Here is a 19,541-nt window from a genome sequence, read left to right as displayed (position 1 = left end):
CTAGCAGAGACGCGCAACCTCCAACCTTAATGTCTTTTTAATGCAACATTGGGTTACATTCCCTCAGAGTACGGACAAGCATGGGTAGCCACTCTGAGAGGGGACGTGTACAGTTTTGGCGTCGTAATGTTCGAGCTTCTCACAGGGGAAAGACCAATGGAGGTTTTCAGACCAAAGATGTCGAGAGAAATAGTGGCATGGGTGCATCAAATGAGAAGGGAAGAGAAACCGGAGGAGGTGTTTGATCCGTTGCTGAGAAAGAGTGGTCAGGAAAAAGAGATGCTTCGTGTGCTTGACATAGCCTGCATGTGTGTGAACCAAAACCCTATGAAAAGACCAGTCATACAACAAGTTGTGGACTGACTTAATGATGTAGACGCAGGAAACAACAAACCAAAGTAACAGAGAAGAAGTCGATGAAGAGACGTAGTAACTTGTATGCCTTTTTATACTTTTATCACACATTCTGCATAAGTAAATATACACTTCATTTTTTTTCTTTCTTGTCAAGTGAAATTGTTAACCATCATTTCCTTGTATATTAAAAGTTTTCATGGTCATATAAGCCTTGATGATGTAAAGAACATGGGAAAGTATGAAGCTTTGTGTGCATAGTTACGTTAAGAGACATCGAGCAAAAAAAAACAAAGCCTAGACATAGAGCAATGACTAGTATGGCGCACGAGAAAGAGGAAGCAACGTAAAGGTTAGAATCTGAGACATACCTAAACATCAATGGAGATTGGAGAGGAAGCAGAGACGTTGACAAAGAGACGAAGATTATTTTTGTAGAAGGTTTGGAAGGGATTTTACGGAGCTAACACGCCGGCGTTTGGTGTTATTGGGAGAAAATGCGGTAATAATCATAACTAATCTCCATTGAAAAATAAATTCGTTAGGTAAGCTTCTCTTTTGAATTCCAAAAATAATATAATTTTAAATTAAGGGCTTTAACTTCTTTTTTGACACTTTTGTAATTTTGACAAATGTAACCGAGAAGACCAACAAGTTACATTTGTTGAATCTCTTGTTGGTACATTAACCTCTTTGTTATTACAAGTCAACTAAAATAGCAGGGAGATGCAAATAAACTTGAAGCACATCATGATACAGAGGGAAAGAACAAAACGATCTAATTAATCTATTTAGATTAAAATTAACAAGTAGACCCTCTTATACTCTCTAGCTCTCTATTCTTGATTTTAGTAATATATGTCAACCTTGTGGGGAAACAATATTACTTGGAGTATATTCTCCAACAAAACGTCTTTCCTAAGTCACTATGAAGCAAGTAAGCAAGCACGGTAGCCAAAACCCTAATCCATGTTGAGGGGAGAAGGTCACAAAAGACTCTAGCTAGAGGTGTTGGAAGCCAACAAAAAAAACGAAATTTAGAAGAAAAAGAACTAGAAATATAGCCATATAACTCATATATTAAGGTGTTCTATATATATTGATAATTTAGTCATCTTGATCGATGTAGGAGCGGAGGAGCATGGTGACACAGCGGCGGAGTATATATAGACGGGCACGATGCTGTTTCCCTAACGAAGAGCATTTGGTCGTGAATCTATTAATCCTTGTTTTGGAATTAGAGTTTTTCTTTGCCCGAAACTCAGCCATGGACTTTAAATTCATTCGTCTGATAATTCTAATTAGTATGAGGATATAACTATATATATACACGTCTGTTCTTGAATTTGGAAATGACATAGAAAATGGAGCTAGTGAATAATGATAAGGGCTAAAAGAGTATCGTAGAGATCAAGAAACCGCTGATTTTTCTTGGATATGAAGGAATCTCAAAGACGCTGAATGTGGTCTGATTTTGGCCTCGACAAATATCTCGCCGTACGAGGACGGGATTTACTTGCAAGTTGTAACATATAACGTCAAAAGATTTAATCATATAATTCATTATATATATCATACACTTGTAAAAAAAAGAGCAAATTAGCTCAATATACTAAACAAAGTGGGATACCATAGAATGAGGGGAAAATGGTAATGATGGAGAGAAGAAAATTGGGGGGGAAAATAAGGTATGGAGTGCAAATAAGGTAAATGTTATGTGTAGAGAGTACAAATTCTCTTAAAAAAACATACACTTGTATATGAAAAAAATTTAAGATGCGTCTGTCTACATATGCAACTTTGACTTCCGCAATTTTTAGTATTCTTTATTTTTTTTTTCATTGTATATTAGTTCTTTTTTAAGTATGTTTTAATCGAAAAGTCTAGTTGATGTTCGATGTATGTCAACGAGATGTCGAACAAAGAAGTTTCTAGGAAGATTTGTGTACAAAAAGTATCTATCGTTGCACCCTTTTTGGCCTCGAACAAGGTACATGTTCCTGATTTCTGGTAAGATTGGCCTAAATCCCCATTGATTCGGCCGCAAGAGATATGCTAACGTCAAAAGCTCAAAAGGCTTAAAAGTTAAATTATTTTGGTTTTGAATGGTTTGCCTTATGCTTTGTAGCTTCTGAATACGTACACTTTTGAAAATTGATGATTAAGCGGGATCAATATGCCGGTTTAACAAAACTTTCATGAAAATTATTTGTTAGAATAGACTCAATGCCTAGAAACTGTATATGTCAGAAAGAGTAAGAAGAAACATATCTCACAATGATTTACGAATACTTGAAAATAAATAATTTTAGAATTCCATTTAAGTTTGATGGGTTACTTGACTTCAAACAGAATTAAGAATATGGTCTTAGCCACATCATTGGTGAGAACTAGAACTTGTTGTGGTGTAGTTCCCAATAGTGGGATGGATCCAACGTTTCCGGTAGAAGTGGTCAATTTGTAAATGTTTGTTCCATCTTCTCCGACTTTCTCTATCTTAAACCGGCTATTTGGTTCCTCAGGTCTACCACCGATGAGAATTGGAGGCTCAATGATATTCCGTGCTTCATAGACTTCCCAGAACTTGGATAGCTCCTTACAGTCGTTGGACTTGAACTCGATGGTTATACTGAAATTTGTTTTGACAACTTTTAAAAATTAAGTTTTAGATTATATGTTTCCAAATTTGAACTTATTTATAAATTTTTTTATTTTTTTAATTTTTTTTTATCTTTGGTTTCAAATTTTCTTATTGTAATTCGAAAATACTTTTTGAAACTATTTTAAAATTTTTATTTTCAAATTTTTAATATTTATTTTTTATTTTATAAAATTTTAAATCTCAATCTCCACCCCTTAACTCTAAACCTTAACGTTTGGATTAGTTTATCCTAAATTTTGAATTAGTTAATCCTATATAAGTGTATATTTAACTCTTTAATGAAATATTTTGGTCATTTTCATCCTTACAGTCTATATTTGTAATTTTTTTAGTACTATCTTAGGGTATTTTCCATTAGTTTTTTTAGAATATTGGAAATAGAATATCAAGTTTGAAAACATAACTTATATTTTACTTATCCTGACAGTAGAAAAAAGTTTACGTGCATGCGTACATGCGGGTATTAATCTCAACCCCTTATTTTTGGCCATGGACGGAGTCTTTGGCTTTTACATTACAAAATCATCCTTAGTCCTAACTTATCAACACGAGAAGTAGAAGTAACATCCGTAGTAACAGCATTAACTTTGATGAGTTTGAAAAATATGGTCTTAGCCACATCATTGGTGAGAACTAGTTGTGAACTGTCCAAGGGCCCTGGGACGGCTCCCACGGTTCCGTCAGAAGTGGTAAATCTGTAAATGTTTGTTCTTCCTTCTTCTCCCACTTTCTCTATCTTAAACCGGCTGTTTCGTTCCCGCGGGTTACCACCGATTTGAATTGCAGGCTCTTCGGAAATCAGTGAGGATCCATCGACTTCCCAGAACTTGGAGATGTCCTTGCAGACGTTGGACTTGAACTCGATGGTTATACCGAATTTTGTACTGACAGGGGAGAATGGTATGGGAGGGATCAACGACGGTGGAAAGGAGAAGCTAACCCGCACGCCCGGTTCGCCCGTAAGTGCTTGGGTGATACCAAGTAGACAAAGGGAAATTTTAGCAGCAAGTGGGACAAGACCACCTCCGTTATTCTCGGTATTGACTGGTTGGATGAAGTATTGATCATTGATTCGAACTCTGTTTCCGTTGGTGTCCCTCACCCATTCTTGTCCGTGGGTGCAGACAGCTGCAGCCAACAGGAGAGTGATGAGAAAAGATACCAATGGGAATGATGACATGATTGTGATTGTTTGTTTGAGTGAGTTGAGCTATAGAGATCAGAAACAATGTATCGGTATTTATAAGAAGTCTTGCGAATAAATTCAAAACAGCTTAATGTTTTAAGAAAAGATTTTAAAACCGCTTGTGACAGTAGAAAAAAAGATTAACACTTCATTAGTGATGAAAATATGAGTTTAGACTTTATGCTATTCGTGTACCAAAAAAAAGAGACTTTATGCTATCAATTAAAACTTCGATTTTTTTAGCACGAGGAACATGCAAAACATTCATGTTAACTAACATTTAAAGGACGATCAATAAATTAAGGGGAAGAAGCAGGCCCGGTTCTGACCCTATTCCTATGAAACAAATGTGTGGGGTCTAGGACTTTTTTAAAGATTTCTGTTTCTGTTATTTGATTTTTTTATTAGTACTAATGTAGTAACATAATTTTTTTGAAGAAGTGAAACGTTAGAACTCAAAAGTCGTGGAACCAACTTAAAAAATAAAAACAAATAAATCTTAAATATTGTTTTTTAGTCTCATGAGAAAAGTAATAAAGCAACAATATATAAACAATATTAAAGTTATAGGTTAAGTTTTGATTTTTAAATTTAATTTTATGAACATTTTAGTGTCTAATATTTTATTTTGTACCCGAATATCTCAAGACTGACACTGGGAAGAAGACAATACTTTTTTTCAAAAAAAGACGTATAAATTATTCTATAACGAGAAAAAATTGAATTATTATTTATTAGATGGATACTTCAAATTAATAATAGAGAATTTCGATGTTGAGATGCCTGAAAATCATATACTTTCCCATTTGTTCTATATCTTGCATGAGAACATGACAAGTAAAAGAAAAAAATAGGTAGAGTGAAAATAATGCAACTGAAAGGTCAATAATATTTGTTTTCTGTTTTCATATACACCCACTAAGTGTTTTTATGCACCATGTGCAGGAATCAAAGTTTTAAATTTAAATTATAATCAAAAATAAAATTTGATTATTATTTTAGATTTTATTATTTTTTGCCAATATTTTAATATAGATTTTGATTTAATTGAACTTAAAATTAAGATAAATAAATAATTTTGTCTATTTTAAATTATATTTAAGAATATATATGTATATATATATAATTATAATCTTAGATAAATCTTGTATCTATTTTTTTTGTCATCTTGTATCTATTTCTTTTGGTTAAAATATGATAAATTAACTTGTATAAATTAATAAAAAATATCAAAAAAGTAAAATTAAACAGGTTTTTTTTAAAAAAATTGTAAAAATAAACGAATAATATTACGGCTAAAAATTATGAAATTGTAAAACAATTTTCATTTTTTTTTAGTAATAAAATTATATAATTATAAAAATAAAAATAAATAATGTTTTAAATTTTTTTTAAAAAAATATTATTTTATTATTATAATATTTTATGTCATATTTGAATAGATTTACTTTAGTGATGATGTATAATTTACTATCATATTCTAATAATGTTATCACATTTAGACATAAGACATGTCATCATGTCATATTTATTTAGTAAAAACAATTGTAGAAATAATATGTAAGAAATCATTTCTCAAATACTGTCCAGGGATTAATTGAAAGTTAAAAGAATATATAAATGAGATGACCACACCAATTAGTTTTAAGTTTAAAATTCACCTAACATAATTTGATATCAGAGTATGATCCATATAATATATTCCCATAAATCATCGATACAGTCCAAAGTGGTTCATCAATTTTTATCCTAACATTTCGAAACTAAGATTTAAAGAGTCATCATATCAAAAAAATTATATTACATATAAAGTACCGTATCGAATAAATTTTAACTAATATATAAAAGAATAGACCAATGCACGTATCAGTAATCGATTTTTAGGTTATAAGTTCATCTAATTTGATAGTTATTCTTTCTCGTAATGTGTTGGTTTTAGCTGTGACAGTTGAAAACATGGGTTTACACTATATGCTAATCAATTCAAATTTCGATGTTTTCCAAGAATTTTTTTTTATTTTTAGCACGAGGAACATGCAAAACAGTTCATATTAACTAACATATAAAGGATGTTCAAATAAATAATGGGAAGAAGACAATACTTCAAACAAAGTGATAAGATGGGGAAACCCACGTACGAACGATTCTAAACAATCGTTTTCTTCTTTTTATAAATAGTTATAGACTTATAGGCTTATAGCAATAAAATTTATCACCAAAAAAGTCAGAAATAGAAAAAAGAAGAAAGAGGAGAAATCGTGTTTCTTTTGATAAACTTTAGAAAGATCACATTAAATTTCATAGACTTTTAATAATTTATTCATAACTAGAAAAATATTAAAGCAAGTCGGTAAGATAAATTAAGAGAGTTAACCAAAAAAATAAATAAATTAAAACCATGATTAACCTAGACTCTTTGGGTAGAGTTCTTAGCAGCTCTTAGAGTGATGTTCTTAGCTTCAACTAAGAAAAGCTAAGAACCAACTCTTAAACAAGAGATATAAAAGCTGGTTCGTAACCAAAAAATGTAAAAAAAAACGAACATAAAATATCAAATCATAAGTTAAAAACTCCAAATTAAGAATCCGGGTTAATCATGAGTTATCATTCTCTCTCTTCTTTATCTGTTCTGATCCTTGATTGTGAATTTAAAATATTTAAGATATTGACAGTTTCTGTTTTCATTCATCTTTCAGCCCCGATGCATGATCGTTACACAATTCTCTCATTTCACTTTAACTTGATAAGTATTGTTTTTTCCTTCGCTGTTCTGGCTTTTGAAGTAGTGAAGCGAAACGAAGCAGAGTCTGATTCAGGCTCATCCACTTTGTATTTTTCTAGTCATCTTAACAAGTGAGAATAAGATGAAAAAGTTGTATTTTTGAAAAATATAAGGGAATTTAAAAATAAAATAACAAATTTTTAAAGAGTCACCTTAAAAACTTTGGGTTATTCACGGACGGGAGAATCCCATGCAATTTACACCTTTTTCTTTGTTATTTCTCCGTTTCTAACGGCAAAGAGGCCGAAGAAGAGACGACGTAACTGTGTGCCTTTACTACTTTGATCACACCTTCTGCTCAAGTAGGGGTTTTAGACTTTACGCTAATCAACTCAAACTTCGATTTTGAGCACGAGGAACATGCAACTAACATATAAAGGATGAGCAAATAATTGATGGGAAGAAAACAAATTCTCTTGAAAGCCCTTTCTCAAAAAAAAAAAAAAAAAATTTCATACATAGTGTCTGTGGTAGGGTGGGGGAATCAACGTATGAATCATTCTAAACATTTCGGCCTTTTGTTTCTTTTTATAAATAGTTATGGCATAATAATCATCATTGGGTTTTTTTTTTAAACTTATCATCATTGGTGTTTTCTAATAAACTTTATTTTTAAAACTTTTTCAAATAAACTTTATCACCAATTAGAATAAGGAAAAAAAGTAAAAAGAGGAGAAACCGTTTAATTTTTCTTCTAAAAATATAAATATCACAAGAGATTTTCCATTCTTTTGATAAGTGTTTCACACCATCTTCAATGTATTTGCTATTTTTACTTTTAAAATAGAGGAATTTTATAAATATTGAGACCCATTCAGAAAAAAAACATGTTTAGTTTAATTAAGTTTACAAAATAAATTTCCATTACCAAAAACTTAATTTTTATTATCTTTAAAGAAGATAAAAAAAATTAGAACATAAATTATATATTATTTTATTTTATAATATTAAGTTTATTTGTATATAAACTATAAAATCTAAAATCTGTTTGATATCCTATTGCTATTTTTATATATTTAAATTAGGTGCCACAAGGTAGGGGGTTCATTCAAATGTTTTATTCCATTGTTTTCTGGCCCGGTTCTTGCTATTCTTTTACAAATAGCAATCTCTATTACATAAGAAGAAATAAAGGTGAACTAAAACTATTTTAACTCTAAATATTATAAATGAGATAAAAGTAGCAGTGAGTTAGAATTACTCTGACCAAAGAATGACCAAAGAGATAATAGGTCAGAGTAAACTCATATTTGCTTTGCTGGTGTAAATCTGCGTGTGACAGAAAGAGATTAGTCTTTCATCTGTGTCTATTAAATGAACGTCGCCTTAGAAAACATATGTTGGGATTAGCGAATGCAATATTATATTTTTCATTTTATTAATATCATTTTAGTCTTTTACAACTCGTTTTAATATAAATAACATTTTATTTTTAATGCATATGATAAATATATTTTCTAATTTTACTTTTGTTCTTTAAAATTATTAATGAAACGATATTAACTAAAATCAAACAGAAAATTGTTTTTATTATAAGAAAAATCTTGAAATGGAAGAAATAATTATTTTTTTGCTTGTTTATTTCCTTTCAAATACTTTCGTAGATTAGATTTAGTCCCCCTCTTAGATTTAGAGTTACAATATACGTATCAATTTTACTGGCCCATAGAGAAAATAGGAAATTTTGGCTTTATAATTGGCATATGATATTATGATTGTTTGAGGTATGAGGTTAATAATAGGAGATCAACCTATTTTTGGCTTGATAATTGGCTGGGTACAGGAAGACTTTTGGATGAAACCGGGGAGATTGGTATAGGGTACTTGGGGTCCCTCGGTCTGCTATTATCTCTGATGTGGTCAGTGAGTCTGGTTGGAAGATCCGTAGTAGAGGGCAGAGGCGGTTCTCTGAAGTCTACGTGAAACTAAATGCGAGGCCGGTGCCTAGTCGACACTCTCTGGAGAGGACGTCATGCTTTGGAGAGCTGATCATGACGACTTCAAAGCCAATTTCTCTTTTGCCAAGACCTGAAATTATTTACGAGATAAAAGAAGTGATGTCACTTGTAGGAAAATTGCTTTTATGGTATGGTATGGCTTGCGTTTAGAGATCGTTTATCCACATGAGATAGAATGAAAAGTTGGGGGGTATCGACCAGTGTTGTATCCTTTGTGGAGAGAAGAACGAAACCATGGATCACATGTTCTTTGCATGTCTGTACTCGTTCACGGTCTGGATGAACATTGCAGGAAGACTGATTGGAAGTGCCATAACTCTTGACTGGAACCATACCGTAGCCTCTCTTATGCTACCTGCTCATAGTCGACTGGATCTGTGCTCAAGAAGATGGTGTTCCAGACAGTCTTCTACTCTGTCTGTAAAGAACGGAACTCGCGGAGGCATGGAGGTATTTGGGTCACGACGGAGAAGCTCACCCGAACTATTGATAAACAGATTAGGAATCAGATATCATCTCTTCGCTAAATCAAGGATCATCCGCTAGAGGAGATGATGAGAAGATAGTTTGAAGTTTCTTAGCCATTGGAAGGGGATTACGTTTCATTCTTTTATTTATCCATGGTTGTGTAACATCCCGATTTGTGATATGTGAAAAGGCTTAAGAGAATTGATTTGGCTACCTATGTCACCAAAGTTGACTTACCTTTTCCGGAGCACATCCTGAAAGAACTCCAGAGTTAAGCGTGCTTGAACTGGAGTAGTGGAAGGATGGGTGACCTATCGGGAAGTGATTCGCGATAGCGTGCGAGTGAGGCCAAAGCACGGGGAAAGGTCGGGTGGTGATTGCAGGGTCAGTAAACAATGATTTCGAGCCTTTGGAAAATTTAACGGACCGACCGTCAGACGGGATGGGGCCCACGGGCCGAAAGAGCGGGCGTGGGTGGTCCATTAGCCGTGGGCGGATCGACTTTTTTTGTGACAACCCGCCCCGTGGGACTACCCGCCCCTTGGGCCCCAGGCTCACAGCGCTGCAGCGCACCGACCCCAACCCCTCTATTATGAGTTCTCTCTAACTCCATAATTAGGTTGTTGGTGAGCCTCGAACCCAGGACCTCATCCTTTAACAGCATTCCCACAGGACAAGCTGTCACCAATTGACCTGCAGATCAATTGGTGACAGCTTGTCCTGTGGGAATGCTGTTAAAGGGTGAGGTCCTGGGTTCGAGGCTCACCAACAACCTAATTATGGAGTTAGAGAGAACTCATAATAGAGGGGTTGGGGTCGGTGCGCTGCAGCGCTGTGAGCCTGGGGCCCAAGGGGCGGGTAGTCCCACGGGGCGGGTTGTCACAGGTTGATTAGAGTACATAATCACCCACTTGTAAATGAGTTATTTTGATCAATAAATTTGATATTCAATAAAAAAAAAAGAAATTTATAAAACACTTTCTGTATTTCATAAGTTTATCTATTTTAGAATGATCCATGTTCAAAAAAAATTTATTTTTAAAAATACATTTTTAATGTTTAAAATGTATTTTTCTTAGGTATAACGATAAATTGTAGACCTAGAAGAAATTAAATTGTGTTATTTTGATCAGCTAAAAGTTGTAGAAAATGATTAATCACAAAATAATGTATCTATAATTAAATTTTAATAGGTTTTTTAATATATATGAAAACTCAAAACATATCTATATTGAAACAGAAGTAGTAAATTAAAAATAAATCAGACTAATTTGAAAAGAAATAAATTTGGAGTTCACTTTAACAGAACAGATATATGATTAAATATTGAATTTCATGTTTGAAAACATAATTTATTCTGACATTACATAAAAGTTTACGAGCCAAAGCGTACGTGCAGTATTAATCTCAACCCCTTATATTTGGCCATTGACCGAGTCTTTGGCTTTTACATTAACAAAATGGGACCATCCTTAGTCATTACTTTTCAACACGAGAAGCAGAAGTAACAACGGTAGTAACATCTCTGATGAATTTGACGAATATGGTGTTAGCCACATCATTGGTGAGAACTAGTTGTGGACTATCCAAGGCCCCTGAGATGGTTCCAACGGTTCCGGCAGAAGTGGTAAATTTGTAAATGTTTGTTTCTGCTTCTTTTCCGGCTCTCTCTATCTTAAACCAGCTATTTCCTCTCCTCCGGTTACCACCGATGAGAATCTCAGCCTGGTCGGGATTCTGTGCGAATTCATCGACTTCCCAGAACTTGGAGATGCCATTGCAGATGTTGGACTTGAACTCGATGGTTATGTCGGAATTTGTAGGGACAATGGTGCGTGGCAGCAGGGGAGGGATCAACCTCGGTGGAAATGCGATCCTAACCAGCACGCCCGATTCCCCCGGAAGTGCTTCGGTGATGCCAAGTGGACAAGAGGGGAGTATAGCTGCAACTGGGATAAGACCACCTCCGTTAATCCCGGTATTGACCGGTTGGATGACGTATCGTTCATTGATACGAACGTTTTTTCCGTCCGTGTCCGTCACCGGTACTTGTCCGTGGGTGCAGACAGCTGCAGCCAACAGGAGAGCGATGAGAAAGGAGGCCAATGGGAATGATGACATATTTTTTTTATTGTTTGGTGAGTTGAGTTATAGAGATCAGACACATTGTATCGGTATTTATAGGAAGTCTATATGCTTAAACTTAAAAATCATTTGTTTTAACCTAGCTAGCATAGAATCCGAAACAAATACGTGGAAACGAAACGTTTTGAAACTTAAAAAAGTAGTTTAAAAAGAAATAAACAGTTTAGACATCTAAACTGAAATATATATACCTTTGTTTAATTTATCTAAGAGATTAAACTAAATAATAGGAGTGTTTTTTTATTTTGTAAATTTTATAAAATTTTATCAAAAAGGTAAAAAAGTATGTTATCTTTCAATAAAATAATTTAGTCCAAAAAAAAAATAATAATAATAATGTAGTCCATTTTCTTTTAAGTTAAATTATTATATTAAAAGGTAATAAATACTGAAAATGATATTAAATACAAATAAAAAATATCATTCTGTGGTAAGTATGCCAAAAAGAAATTAAGCTATCATTAAACATAAATTGACAAATAGTCGTTTTGTGTTTCGAATCAAAGTCGCTAGTTTTTAAATGGAAACACTAGTTTCCATCACATTTCCGAAACAAGATTTTGAGGGAATTGTTTTCATAAGTTTTCAAGAGATTCTCATTCAGAAACCTCTATGAAACAGAAAATGAACTTTTAACAGAATTTCTAAGCAATTATCATGCAAAAATTCCTGGATAGGTCCTCTCTCTTTTTTTTTTTTTTTTTTGTAACAAATTTTTTGTAACAATTATCATGCAAAAATTACAAGGTGTATCTCGTAAAGCGCCGGAAACACAAACTTATTTGATTTAATATGAAAGTAAAGACGAGTTCACATGCATACGTGCGGGAATTATCTCAACCCATTATTTTTGGCCATGGACGAGTCTCAGGCTTTTTACATTACATGATCTTGACTAGTAGAATGGGAACATCCTTAGACCTAACTTCTCAACACGAGAAGTAGTAGTAGCAGTAGCCTTAGTAGCATCATCATCAACCTTCACGAACTTGACGAATAAGGTCTTAGCCTCATCATTGGTGACAAGTAGCTGTGGTGCACTTAACCAAGCCCCTGGGATGGTTCCAACGGTTCCAGACGAGGTGGTCAACTTGTAAGTGTGTGCTCCTGTAGCTTCTTCTATCTTAAACAAGCTATTTGGGGCCGTACGTTCACCACCGATGATAATGGCAGGCTCCTTGGCAGCGGATGAGGAAACATCGACTGCCCATAACTTGGAAAACTCGTTGCATACAGGCCAGATGTCGGACTCGAACTTGACGTTTATAGTGGTAGATGTGACAATGTAGTCTGTGCCGACGAAAGGTGGATAATATCCGAAGCTAACCGGCAGGCCCGGTTGGTACGGAAGAAGTGTTTGGGTGATGCCAAGTGGACAAAACGGAAGTACGCTAATGGCGGCTGGAACAAGACCACCGCCGTTGCTCTTAGCCGGCTGGATGAAGTATTTTGCACCGATCTTAACTGGATTTCCGTTGGAGTCCTTCACCTCTTCTTTGCCGTGGGTGCAGACAGCTGCAGCCAACAGGAGAGTGATGAGAAAAGGGGTCACTGAAGGTTTCTTCATTTTGATTGTTTTGTTTGTGTGTGTTTTAGGGTTTTGAGTGAGTTGAATTGTGTTGAGCAAACACACTGTACCGGTATTTATAGGGAGATTTATGCGGTAAAATTTTAAACCTCGTGGTGTGACAGTAAAAAATCATCGGTGGTAAGTAAAAGTTGGTATCTATCAGCTTTAAATACACTTTGGCTCTTTCCACATATCACACTATGATCATTCCCGTGACATGGGTTGCTTTCTAGTGTAGTGAGGGTTGACTCTACTGTAACTGATCGAAACTTCGATTTTTAGCACGAGGAAAATGCACAGTGGTGCTTAGTAACTAACATAGAATATAAAGACGAACGATAACACGACAAATAACTTATGGGAAGAAGACAAGATTTCACAGCAGAGAGATAAGGATGAGTGAGAACAACGTACGAATGAATGTCAACATCGTTTCTGGCCACAGCTGTTTTCTATTAATTTTAAAAAACTTACTAGCTAAAACAAGAGTCACAAAATGATTTCTACATTCTTACAAGCAAGCAAATAAATACGTGACGACAGAAAATTTACAATCAAGAGTTATAACCAGAGAACGACACGAATCAAAGACAAGGAAGCGTAAAAACGTTGGCTTAATGAATTATACCCAAGAAGAGAGGAAGATGCAGAAACATTTTGCATTAGTGGACCATATCCTCATTTGTCTGGAAATTAAAACCCTCACACAAACGACATCAAGGATTCACAGTTGCAAGACACATGTCCCTTACTCTGATCCTTTTAGTTGCTCCAGTTAGAATCACGTATATGCACTTGAGATTTTTTTTCTGTAAAATGGACGATTCTTTTCAATGTTTTAATCACATCACAAGATTAGCTTTTCTCGGCTTGGCCGATTGATATTGTTGTTCATTTATGGAACTCATCACCAAATCTTATATGTAAATAAACCAATTAATGAAGTCGTGTCTCGTTCTCTTTCTCAACAAAACTTTGGTTCTAGGAGTACACAAAGGACCATAACAACATGTTCAAAATAATAAGGATTCAACTGCCTTGTGAGACACGTCGAGATTAGGGCATCAAGCGAAATTAATTGGGTTGATTGCCGATGTGCAGAAGAACATCATAGCTTATGAACTAGGTGGACGGCCCTACTTGGTCCGACCCAAATCATCGTTCTCTCTTTAGCTGATCGAGTGGACTATTGTGTTAAGGAAAATGGTTGACCCGATGGATGTAAATCCATAGGCCCAGGTTTCAATTCACCAGCCCAGGTATTTATCAAATTTTGGATTTGATTTAAGAATTTTTATTGCTGGAGATTCTCAGAAAAAGTAATTCATAAATGATATTTAATATTTTAATCTAGTTTTATTAAATAATCTACTTTTTTAAGTAAAACCATTTATACAATGACATCTGTTAGTAATATCTCAAGAGTTTCAAGTTTTTCATAATAGTGTTTCTTTTTCTCCAACTTTTTTTTTAATTGTTATTATTGATGAGAGATACTGTGTTCAGTTAAAAAGTTAAAACTCGAGAGTTTGTCGGATAAAGTTAAGGCTAACCGGTGACGTGGCGACCACTAAATCATAAACGACCGTGCGTTGACTGAGACGTGCTAAAACGGCAAGTTGTTTATACTCCGAGGAACAAATAAATGGATCCTATTGGCTAAAGCACGTCACGGGACAAACGAAATAAATATTCCGACTAAAAGGAGGCGCGTGGTACCCAAACCCGCGCGTCGCGCTGAAATGTCAAAACGAAAATAAAAATGCGGGCATTGAAACTAACGCATCCACATTACATGACTTTTGCTTAATAAGAGCCGAGTCGATCTTCAGACAAAACAACAATGGGGTTTTGAGAATTGTCCGAAAGACGCAAAAAAATAAAACGTGTTTACCGTGAAAGGATCTATTTGTCCCAATTTGATTTGCTTTTTTGTATCTTTTCACGATAATTATGGGAAAAGGCGCAATCAAAGAAGGAGAAAGCGAAAGGAAGAGACAAACATGGCGATGGCCTTTGGCGGCTTTGGTCGTTGTCTTATTAGCAGTTGCCGTTAGCTCTCGAACCGCTTCTAATGTCGGTTCCTTGTTCACCGATCGTAATTCTTGCAGCTGCTCACTTCAGGTTCGTGATTATTACTCTCCATCTCTTTGCTTCAATCTGATATAACGGAATGTGGACAAAAAAGGATCTCAGTTACATGTTCGTGTCTGAATCTGACTTTGTTTTGTGTCGACAAGAGTTAAAAAGTCAAAAGCTTTGGTCTTTGGATTCAAAAATAATAAATAAAAAAACTGAATCTTTTTTATGACATTGTTGGTATATATACATAGGGAAGTGGTAAATACAAAGGCATGGTTGAGGACTGTTGCTGTGACTACGAAACAGTGGATAATCTCAACAGTGAGGTTTTGAATCCTCTGCTTCAAGATCTCGTTACGACTCCATTCTTCCGTTACTTTAAGGTCAAACTGTGGTGTGACTGCCCGTTCTGGCCAGACGATGGGATGTGTCGTTTACGTGATTGCAGTGTCTGCGAATGTCCAGAGAACGAGTTCCCTGAACCTTTCAAAAGACCGTATAACATCGCAGGTCTTCCTTCGGATAATCTGATTTGTCAAGAGGGCAAACCTCAAGCTGCTGTAGACCGTACTATAGATAACATAGCGTTCAGAGGTTGGGTGGAGACTAATAATCCATGGACGCATGAGGATGACACAGATAAAGGTAATGTAGTTTAAACTAAAACAGTTTGATGCACCAATGTAGGTGTGATGATGATTGGTTATTGACTTATAATGTTCAGGTGAGATGACTTATGTAAATCTTCAACTAAACCCTGAGAGGTTTACTGGTTACACTGGACCTTCTGCTAGAAGGATTTGGGACTCTATATACTCAGAGAACTGCCCAAAATGTGAGTTTCTCCTTCTCTATTCGTTTTTGTTGCATCTGGATGTGTCTTAAATCTCTATGCACCAGTAAAAAAACTTTATAGGATTAGGAAAATTTTAAGAAAATCGGATTTTGAGGCTAAGAAAATCCTAAAACTCACTGTTTGGTCATTGGATGTTGCTCTAAAGGATCCTAAAGATCCTAAAAATACTAAAAATCCTAAAGAATAAGAAAATCGGATTTTGAGGCTGCTATAAATATGGGTCAATGTGATGGGTTTCTGCAGATTCATCTGGAGAGACATGTCCAGAGAAAAAGGTTTTGTACAAATTGATATCAGGTCTTCATTCTTCAATATCCATGCACATAGCTGGTGATTATCTTCTTGACGAGTCACGCAACCAGGTTTGTGTGTTTCTGATATTGTATCTCTTCTTGCTGAGTGATGACTGTGACATGTTTTGCTTTGAAATGCAGTGGGGACAGAACATCGAGCTGATGTATGATCGAATTCTGAGACATCCGGACCGTGTCAGAAACATGTACTTCACGTATCTATTTGTCCTACGTGCTGTAACTAAAGTGAGTTAAACTTCTCTTCATGTCGGTCTTTTACATGCCGAATCTGAACAAGCTTACTGACTCTTGCAACGTGTATAGGCAACAGCGTACTTAGAGCAAGCAGAGTATGACACTGGGAACCATGCGGAAGATCTGAAAACACAGTCTTTGATTAAGCAATTGTTGTACAGTCCGAAACTCCAAACAGCGTGTCCTGTTCCGTTTGATGAAGCTAAGCTCTGGCAAGGTCAAGGTGGACCTGAATTGAAACAGCAGATTCAGAAACAATTCAGGAACATAAGGTTCGCCTTATTTTTCTCGAGACACACTCATAGAGCTTAATATGTCGGCTAGCTAAGTAAGTTATGTATGTGTTTTGTAGTGCACTGATGGATTGTGTAGGTTGTGAAAAATGTCGGCTTTGGGGGAAGCTTCAGGTTCAGGGTCTAGGGACAGCGTTGAAGATCCTCTTCTCTGTTGGGAATCAAGACAAGGAGGGTGACCAAACAGTGAGTTTTCTAACATATATATGCACGGTTGTGTATAGAAGCATCGATGATCTGAAATGTTTTTTTTTCCAGCTGCAACTGCAACGTAATGAGGTGATTGCACTGGTGAACTTGCTCAACCGTCTCTCTGAGTCGGTTAAAATGGTTCACGATATGGGACCAGACGTAGAGAGGCTAATGGAGGATCAGATAGCTAAGGCATCAGCTAAACCTGGTAGATTAAGAAGAGTTTTGGATTTAGCTTTCTCCTTCTGGTGAAATAATCATTGAGCTGTCCAGCTTTTAGGCATTCATGCTGAATCAAATGGATAGTCATCGTTGTAACAAAATTAAAGAAAAAAAAGAATATCATTATACAAACTCAGCCAAAAGATTTTGATAAAGTTATAAAACAGAAGAAATATAGAGACTCTTGAGGTAAAGATACCAACATATAATATATACCTTTTAGTACTCTTGATGCCCCCATAAACATAATGGTACTCTTGCACATTAGACTTCAAGACTCTGTTGCTTCTCTCCAATCTGGATTAATGGTAATGACAGTCTTTGTTCTTGAATGAAAACCAAATCATTTAATATGTTTAGAAAACAACAAGAATGCAAAATTTCATGTCTTTTTCTAGTGTAATTTGGCATTTTTGAAAGGTCATCAAGTACAGAGTTACAATAGTTTTCCATATCATGTACGGTGTAGTTTAAAAGGGCAAATAAAAATAAGGGGCTTCGAGTTCAATTTAACTTTGATTGGTTAGGTTTAACCAAAAATGGATTTAGGATCTTTGGTGATATGCATATGACATGAGAATTTAGAACTAGATTATCGGATATGCATGGTTTTAATGTAAAAGGTATGTTGTCTCATAAAGCGCCGGAAAACACAAACTTATCTGATTTATTATTATTATGAAAATAAAGACGAGTTCACATACATACGTGCGGGTATTTACATAAAGCGCTGAAAACACACAAATTCATGAGATTTATTTACGAAAGTAAAAACGAGTTCACATATATATACCTGCGGGTATTATCTATAACCCATTTAATCATGGCCATGGACTGGTCTCGAGGATTCTTACATTTCATGATCTTGATCTTTGACTAGTAGAATGGGAACATCCTTAGACCTAACTTTTCAACACGAGAAGTAGCCTTAGTAGCATCATCATCAGCCTTCACGAACTGGACGACTAAGGTCTTAGACTCATCATTGGTGACAAGTAGCTGCGGTGGGGTAGTTCCAACGGTTCCGTATGAGGTGGTCAACTTATAAGTGTGTTCTGCTACCGTAACATTTTGTATCTTAAACGCGCTATTTGGGCTCTTGTGTTTACCACCGATGATAATGGCAGATGAGGAGTCATCGACTGCCCATAACTTGGAGAACTCGCTGCAGACTGGCCAGATGTCGGACATGAACTCGATGTTTATAGAGGTGTCTGTGGTAATGAAGTCTCTGTCGATAGTTTCTGTATATCGGAAGCTAACGGGGATGCCCCGTTGGTTCGGAAGACGTGTTTGGGTGATGCCAAGTGGACAAGACTGAAGTATGTTGGTGGCGGCTGGAACAAGACCACCTCCATCGTTATTCTCTGTCTTAACAGGCAGCATGAAGTATTTTTCCCCGACCTTAACTGGAGTTCCGTTGGATTCTGTAGTGCCGTGGGCGCAGACAGCTGCAGACAAGAGGAGAGTGATGAGAAAAGAGGTTACCGAAGGCTTCTTCATTTTTTTTTGTGTGTGTTTAGGATTTTGAGTGAGTTGAGTTGTGTGGAGAGCAACACACATTGTACAGGTATTTATAGGAAGTTTCTGCGGTTAAGTTTTAAAACTGTGTGGTGCATGTAAATACAAATTCCTCTGTAAATAAAACCTAAAGGTATCTATCAGCTTTAAATACTTTTTTGGCTCTTTATTCCTCATCTACGGTAACTGATCGGAACTTCGATTTTTTAGCACGACGAACTAACATAGAAAACAAAGAGACGAACCATAACTCATGGGAATTAGCCACAATCGTTTATCTAAATTTTATAATAAAAAAATCATTAGCTAAAACAAGAATCACAAAATGATTTATACAAGCAAACAAATAAGTGACCACAGAAAATTCACAATCAAGATTTATAACCAGAGAACGACAGTAAGCCAAGACAAGGAAGAGTAAAAACAATATTATGTCTCAATGAATTATACTGAAGAAGAGAGGATGATGCAGAAACAGTAATCATTAGTGGACCATATCCTCAGTTTACGGAGATTAGAATCCTTACACATACGCATCAAGGATTTACAGTTGCAAGACACATGTCCCTTAGAATCACGTATGCACTTGAGATGTTTTTTTATTTTTTGGGGTCAAACACTTGAGATTTTTCTTTTTCTGTAAAATGGACGATTCTTTTCAATGTTTTTAATCATATTATAAGATTTGTTTTTCTTTGCTTC

At 35.4% G+C, this 19,541-nt stretch overlaps 4 protein-coding genes across 4 annotated transcripts; 1 reads left to right on the top strand and 3 right to left on the bottom strand.

The window, feature by feature from the left end:
• Positions 1–10,680: 10,680 nt before the first annotated feature.
• LOC103831739 (kunitz trypsin inhibitor 2) lies at positions 10,681–11,707 on the bottom strand. Its single transcript, XM_009107641.3, has one exon. It carries the CDS (start codon positions 11,529–11,531, stop codon positions 10,890–10,892), a length of 642 nt encoding a protein of 213 aa, XP_009105889.1. The 5' UTR covers positions 11,532–11,707; the 3' UTR covers positions 10,681–10,889.
• A 607-nt stretch (positions 11,708–12,314) lies between these two features.
• Positions 12,315–13,192, bottom strand: LOC103831736 (kunitz trypsin inhibitor 2). The gene has a single exon (XM_009107639.3). It carries the CDS (start codon positions 13,120–13,122, stop codon positions 12,451–12,453), a length of 672 nt encoding a protein of 223 aa, XP_009105887.1. The 5' UTR covers positions 13,123–13,192; the 3' UTR covers positions 12,315–12,450.
• Positions 13,193–13,416: 224 nt separating this feature from the next.
• On the top strand, positions 13,417–17,543 carry LOC103831735 (endoplasmic reticulum oxidoreductin-1). Its single transcript, XM_009107638.3, has 8 exons — positions 13,417–15,249; positions 15,459–15,852; positions 15,932–16,042; positions 16,307–16,425; positions 16,498–16,602; positions 16,681–16,883; positions 16,964–17,090; positions 17,163–17,543. Exons 1-8 carry the CDS (start codon positions 15,079–15,081, stop codon positions 17,346–17,348), a joined length of 1,416 nt encoding a protein of 471 aa, XP_009105886.1. The 5' UTR covers positions 13,417–15,078; the 3' UTR covers positions 17,349–17,543.
• Positions 17,544–17,966: 423 nt separating this feature from the next.
• LOC103831734 (kunitz trypsin inhibitor 2) lies at positions 17,967–18,886 on the bottom strand. The gene has a single exon (XM_009107637.3). The coding sequence runs from the start codon at positions 18,879–18,881 to the stop codon at positions 18,195–18,197; it is 687 nt and encodes a 228-aa protein (XP_009105885.2). The 5' UTR covers positions 18,882–18,886; the 3' UTR covers positions 17,967–18,194.
• Positions 18,887–19,541: the final 655 nt, after the last annotated feature.

The sequence above is a fragment of the Brassica rapa genome, chromosome A07, assembly GCF_000309985.2.
Source record: "Brassica rapa cultivar Chiifu-401-42 chromosome A07, CAAS_Brap_v3.01, whole genome shotgun sequence".
NCBI classification, from domain to species: Eukaryota; Viridiplantae; Streptophyta; class Magnoliopsida; order Brassicales; family Brassicaceae; genus Brassica; species Brassica rapa.
Note: the sequence above shows the minus strand (reverse complement) of the source record. Positions and strands in the feature narration are given on the sequence as shown.

What these genes read in the sequence shown, in the direction of transcription:
- LOC103831739 (XM_009107641.3), bottom strand. Translation starts at nt 11,531, where the DNA reads ATGTCATCATTCCCATTGGCCTCCTTTCTCATCGCTCTCCTGTTGGCT.
- LOC103831736 (XM_009107639.3), bottom strand. Translation starts at nt 13,122, where the DNA reads ATGAAGAAACCTTCAGTGACCCCTTTTCTCATCACTCTCCTGTTGGCT.
- LOC103831735 (XM_009107638.3), top strand. Translation starts at nt 15,079, where the DNA reads ATGGGAAAAGGCGCAATCAAAGAAGGAGAAAGCGAAAGGAAGAGACAA. An exon ending in CTCAGAGAACTGCCCAAAAT is followed by an intron (nt 16,043 to 16,306) that starts GTGAGTTTCTCC and finishes GGGTTTCTGCAG; the next exon opens with ATTCATCTGGAGAGACATGT. An exon ending in ACAAGGAGGGTGACCAAACA is followed by an intron (nt 17,091 to 17,162) that starts GTGAGTTTTCTA and finishes TTTTTTTTCCAG; the next exon opens with CTGCAACTGCAACGTAATGA.
- LOC103831734 (XM_009107637.3), bottom strand. Translation starts at nt 18,881, where the DNA reads ATGTGTGTTGCTCTCCACACAACTCAACTCACTCAAAATCCTAAACAC.